Source organism: Centrocercus urophasianus, unplaced genomic scaffold, assembly GCF_019232065.1.
Source record: "Centrocercus urophasianus isolate 14NV4802_14NV808 unplaced genomic scaffold, USGS_Curo_1.0 seq_12, whole genome shotgun sequence".
Classification (NCBI taxonomy): domain Eukaryota; kingdom Metazoa; phylum Chordata; class Aves; order Galliformes; family Phasianidae; genus Centrocercus; species Centrocercus urophasianus.
The window spans coordinates 54,183,165-54,189,164 of NW_024884364.1; the positions used below are offsets into that span (position 1 = coordinate 54,183,165).

At 39.0% G+C, this 6,000-nt stretch overlaps 1 protein-coding gene across 3 annotated transcripts in view; it reads left to right on the top strand.

The window, feature by feature from the left end:
* The window catches only part of HERC2 (HECT and RLD domain containing E3 ubiquitin protein ligase 2), a 102,838-nt gene that overhangs the window by 94,108 nt on the left and 2,730 nt on the right, over positions 1 to 6,000 (top strand). For all 3 annotated transcript variants that reach the window (XM_042809470.1, XM_042809472.1, XM_042809471.1), the window contains 5 exons: positions 2,035 to 2,176; positions 2,662 to 2,856; positions 2,966 to 3,078; positions 3,925 to 4,115; positions 5,704 to 5,809. In XM_042809470.1, coding sequence (XP_042665404.1) covers positions 2,035 to 2,176; positions 2,662 to 2,856; positions 2,966 to 3,078; positions 3,925 to 4,115; positions 5,704 to 5,809 — 747 coding nt within the window. The remainder of the gene's footprint in view (positions 1 to 2,034; positions 2,177 to 2,661; positions 2,857 to 2,965; positions 3,079 to 3,924; positions 4,116 to 5,703; positions 5,810 to 6,000) is intronic.

A 6,000-nucleotide genomic window follows, 5' to 3' on the forward strand; every position in this document is an offset into this window, starting at 1 on the left:
TTTCTTAGGCATCTGAATTCCTTAGAGATCTATTAAATTAAAACAAGTTCGCTAATGAGAAGAATATTGCAATTCAGGAAAACAAAAACCCAACAAATAAAAAGCCCCCTGCCAAAAACGAAACAAAACAAATTTACCAAATCATTATTTCTTTCTCAACCAATAAAGGAAGAAAACTTTTTTTATTAACAAACTTTGTTACTGGCATCCCTCTGTCTTTCATTTGCCTTCAAGACGAACAGATAAAATGTTGAGTGGAGACAGATGAACAATGAGCCATTTGAAATGAAAAATGAATAAGGTACTGGTGGTTGAGGGGAACATGGAATTCCTTATCTAGGGAAGAAAGCCCACAGAGTTGTCAGCAGGGCTGGTAAGAATCATTCTATTTAGCTGCAGTGAACGTGCCCTAGTTGTTTCACATTTCCAGCTCTAAGCGTAAAATTACTAAGATCTAACCAACCAGCTCAGAACAGTCATGCAGTCGATGGAGGATGTGGTGTGGAAGCTCCTAGGTAACCAGATACTGTGCTTTTCATGTTTGTGCCAGTTTCTTCTGTTAACAGTGATAATTGTAGTAATCACAGTTAAATAGCTATGTCACAGAAATAAGACCTAGTGGAAGTTGGCATGCATCTTTTTCTGATTGCTGTTTAGGTATATATTATTTTCATCTGTTGGGAACAACATGATTAAAGTGTGAACTAGATGAGCAAACAGTGAGGTTGGTTGAGAACTGACTGAATGGCCAGGCTAAAAGGGTCAGCTGTTAGTGTCCAGTTGGAGGCAAGTATGTAAAGGCATATCATGGGGTCCAGTCCTATTCTAACATACTCATTAATGATCTGGAATATAAGGTAGAGTGTGTGTCAGCAACAAGACTTGCTGAGGATAATTATGGAAGGAGTGGCTGATACACCAGAGGGTCTTACTGCCATCCAGATGGACCTCAGTGCACTGGAGAAGTGGGTTGATAGGATTCTCGTGAGGTTCAACAACAAGGAGAAGTGTAAAGTCCTGCACGTGAGGAGGAACAGGCCCACACACAAATGTAGGCTAGAGTCAGCTGCCCAACCTGAAAGCTGCTTGGTGGGAAAGGCTCTGGGGGTCTTGATGAACATCAAGCTGAACATCAGCCAACAGTGTGACCTTGATGCGACACGGACTAATGGTAAACTTGGCTGTGTTAGGCAAGTCATTGCCACTATGTGAGGAAGGTTCCACTCAGCATTGGTGTGACCACACCTGGCACACTGTGTTGAGTTCTGGGTTCCCCTGTAGAAGAGAGGTATAAATGTACTGGAGGGAGCCCAACAGGAAGGCCACAAAGATGAAGGGACTAGACTATGTGGAAAGGTTGAGATCTGGGACTGGTCAGCTTGGAAAGCAGAAGGCTCAGAGTATCTTATCAAAGAGTATAATACATATGAATGGAGGCTGGAAAGAGTATGGAGCTAAATAAGCTCTTAGTGCCCAGGACAGGAAGCCATGAGCACAAACTGGTGCACAGGAGCTCCCAATGAACACCAGGAGCACTCCTGTGCTGTGTGGGTGGCAGAGCAGTGGCACAGGCTGCCCGTGGGCTGTGGGGTCTCCTCCTTGGGGATCTCCAAAAGCTGCCTGGCCATGGCCCTGGGCACTCTGGTCTGGGTGGCTCTGCTGGAGCAGGGGCTGGGCCAGGTGGTCTCCAGAGGTCCCTTCTAGCCTCAGCTATTCTTTAATAGTTCTGGCCTCCTAATAACTACAAATTTTAAATTCTTTTGTCTTCTTGTAAAGGGTGAAGATATGTAATAAGAATCTGCAGTATCTATATCCAGGGTTGATTAGGTATGAAATAGCAGTGAAAAATATTGCAGTGTTGTAATTTGAAGCTTGGTTCTTACTTTGTAATATACATGTATACAAAATACAGGGTAGACCTCTACAAATGTTTCACTAAACACATAGATGTTATAAATCTCATCTCTGATCTGCACGGGGATGCTGGCTGATATATGTTCTTGTAGTTACTATTATCATGTGTTTAACTGACAGGTAAAACGTTCTAGGAGTAAAGGTGGACTGGCTGGGCCAGATGGTACAAAGTCAGTTTTTGGACAGATGTGTGCTAAAATGAGCTCTTTCAGCCCTGATAGCCTTCTGCTTCCTCATCGTGTTTGGAAAGTCAAGTTTGTTGGTAAGAGAATTCTTTGTTTCGTAGCATCTTCGTCTCAACTATTTTCTACCTATCTTTTTCTGGCTTCTCTTTTATTTTTTGAAGGATCTGAGGAAAGAAATGGATACAGTAAAACAGCATGTTGACACAGGAATGTGCTTAAAACGTTAGGAAATAATGAAGCCTTTTAAAATAATTCTAAAAATCAACAAAAACAACCAAAAATCTGCAAACAACCCTTAAGATCAGTGGAAATGGGGTTGTAATATTTTTGGAACTTTGGTATGTTGTTGATAATCTTCTAAAATTATGCTGTTTCCAATGAACTGGAGAAATCCAAATACAAAGGAAAACATCAGGTGTTTTCAGAAGAACAGATGTAGCTTTCAGTAAACTTTCGTTTACACAGTTATCCATGTGAAAGAAAATCCAGTTCATTTCAAGACTTCGTTTGTAAACATATTTTTGGAAGAATGTATATTTATGAGCCTGTTTTCTTCTCCAAGGTGAATCTGTGGATGATTGCGGTGGAGGTTACAGTGAATCAATAGCAGAAATGTGTGAGGAGCTTCAGAATGGGCTGACCCCTCTGTTAATTGTGACACCAAATGGAAGAGATGAATCTGGAGCAAACAGAGATTGTTTCCTATTAAATCCTGCTGCCAAGTCTCTCTTGCATATGAACATGTTCCGTTTCTTGGGTAACTAGCAACTCTGTGACATTCCACTTGCACTACATGTTCAGAATATTAGGAATCTATTAAAAAAAATATATAATACAAACTTTCCCACCCTTATTTAAACTTACAGGTGTCCTTCTGGGTATTGCTATCCGGACTGGCAGTCCTCTGAGCCTCAACCTCGCTGAACCAGTATGGAAACAGCTTGCAGGAATGAACCTAACAATTGCTGATCTCAGTGAGGTAAGTGTGCTGTTTCTTTGTAAGTTATAACTTACAGAAGACAAGCAGAGTCTAATATAAAACAGCTCTCTGGTGATTGGCTTCCCTGCTGTGCATATTTGTAGTGTTTTGTCTGACCTTTCACATTTCTGAGCCAATACATAAGGATCACTTGTACTCTCTGTTACAGCTGTAAATTTAAGTCTTTCAGAAGTAGTTAAATAACTTCTTTGGATTTGAGAGCATTCTCAAATCCACTTCTGGGTTTGACTAGATAAATGTTTTGTAGTCAAACCCTTTCTTGCCAAAAAGTGTTTCCATAGCTGTTAGTGTCTGAAAATGAGTTCAAACTACTATGGAAGATAGTCTGAGTCAATGTGCTGAGAATCACAAACTTCCTGCTTACTGAACTCACTGAATGTGGAGTTAAGAGTTAGATCTTTGTTACAAAGATGAGTTGGTTTTCAACTGCTGTCATCTGGAAACGTACTTACTGTAAAAGTACTGGGTCTTTTACATGTCAGTAAGGAGATTTCTTTTGTACCAAAACAACCATTGGATTTTGCAGAGTTGATCACGTTCTTAAGCTTTAAATCCATTTCTTATATAATACAGTTCCTTGGCAAATGTTCCCTGAGTGGTGTGAAATCCAGAACACGTGTACCCTTCAACATTTCAGCATAATGAAATTTCATGTAATAGACTGAGCCATTTTGCTGTTTTTGAATTCACTTAGATGAGTTACGGTCAGACATTTGACACAAAGCTTTTGGTAGATGGTACATGATGTCATGCTTTTGGTAGGAAGGACACAGTGCTGTAGGGTGCTAATAAGCTGACTTTAACTCAGGCATATTTTTTCAAAAGGTTGATAAAGATTTTATTCCTGGACTTATGTACATTCGAGACAATGAAGCTACATCAGAAGAGTTTGAAGCTATGAGCCTTCCATTCACTGTGCCTAATGCAAGTGGTCAGGATATTCAGCTGAGTTCCAAGTACACTCATATTACACTGGATAACAGAGCTGAATATGTGAGGCTGGCAATAAACTACAGGTTTGTTGAATAAGTCATTCAAATTGTTAAATGAATAAGCATTTTCATTTCAAAGTAGTAGGCTTGAAGTCTTACCTTACATGCGTCCTCTTATTATTTTGATCATTTAGCAACTTGAGAACAGCACTTTCAGTACTATTGCTCTCACAGGTTTTTTATTTGTATGATTGTTTTTAAATACCATCAAATGAATTATTGAATCATTACAGTTTGAAAAGACCACTAAGATAATCTAGCCAAGAGCGGTCCCAGATGAATGGTTTTCCTCTTCTCATATAAGGTAGAATATGAAAAACAAAACGTTTATACCCTGGACACTGTAAAATAAGCCTGACATCTATTGCAGACAACTAAATTATTCATGCAGAGGTGCCAAAAGCTGAACTTTGCGCTAAACTCTGTGGGAAGCAGTTGTTCAGCTTTTGTGAAAATGGGCTTTCAGTTAGTTAGATACCCAAATATCTAATCTAGACCAGCACATTGAACTTTAGGCATCTTGTTGTGGGAAACAGGGAGCCTAGTAGCCATCGTGCCTATTAAATTATGGAGATAATTTTGTCATAAAACTGATTCATAGTTGTTTTATTCTCTTCACCACAGTCACCTGTTCTAGAGGACACTTGTGCAAGACTATCTCATCGCTATATCCTTATTAGCTTGCAGTGCAGTATCTGCCAACGACTATATGAATTATAGTCCTTGCTTTCCTATTTTATTTATTTTTGCTATAAGTGGTTCTGAGCCACTACCTAAAGCTATTTTTGACAGTAGGCGTGAGTATTATTTGTGATGGATTAATTATAGGTCTATATAAAATATCAGATGGATCCTAAAGGATTGCATTACCTTAAAGAAATGCTTCTGTTCTATTCAAAATTCTGGCTATTCTCAGAGGACACCAGCAGTTAGAAATCTTTTAGGAAAAACAATTAATACCAAAGTTGTTAATTATGTGAATCTCTTGAGCACAAATCTGGCATGTTAATAGAATCCATGTGAAAACGTGGATGCATAAGTAAAAGCATGTCTTGAGATCTTTGCTTATTTTGGTGATGAGAAGCCTGAAGACAGGACATGGCAGTGATGTGAAACTCTGCTTTGCAGAGCTCGATGTTTTAAAAATTAACTTGATGGGGGAAAAAAAAAGGTAAAATACAAATCATGGGTGGCAACATCTATCACTATCTGAAAAGATGGCATATCTGTTCCTCAGACATCATATTTTATGTGAGACCCATTTTTCTTTTACCATAATGCCTGTCTAGTATTAGGATTGTTTGAGGGCGCAGATGCTCTTTTCCCAAGAGCATGGTGTTTCAATATGGAGTATTGGTCTATTCTTGCCAGGCACAGTACATAAATAATGCTGGCAATAAAAGTGAGAGATATACAGTGAGATATGTGCTGTGCAGTATGGATTGTTTGATAAACTGGTATAGGTCAGGCATCTTGTATGATAAGTGTTCCTTGGAATATAGCTGGTGACTTAAGGAGAAAGCATAAAAGATCCTAAATATTGCAATAGTTATTAGTTCCAATAATTACTAGAAATGGCATTCACGTAAATTCTGGGAATATGTCTCTGCAGACTTCATGAATTTGATGAACAGGTGGCGGCAGTTCGTGAGGGGATGGCCCGTGTTGTTCCAGTTCCTCTGCTTTCACTCTTTACAGGATATGAACTGGAAACTATGGTATCAATTTCTGTTTTGCTACCTCTGTCGAAACTGAGTTGTGTTCTTCACTTATGTCTTATTAACCCAATTTGAATAATAAACCCCACATGTGATGCTGTTTACAGTGCTCGCTTGTAATTGCAAAGACTTTGCTCAAGGAAATACTATATTTTTAATAGTTCTCTTAGTGTTCAAAAGGTTATTTTTTT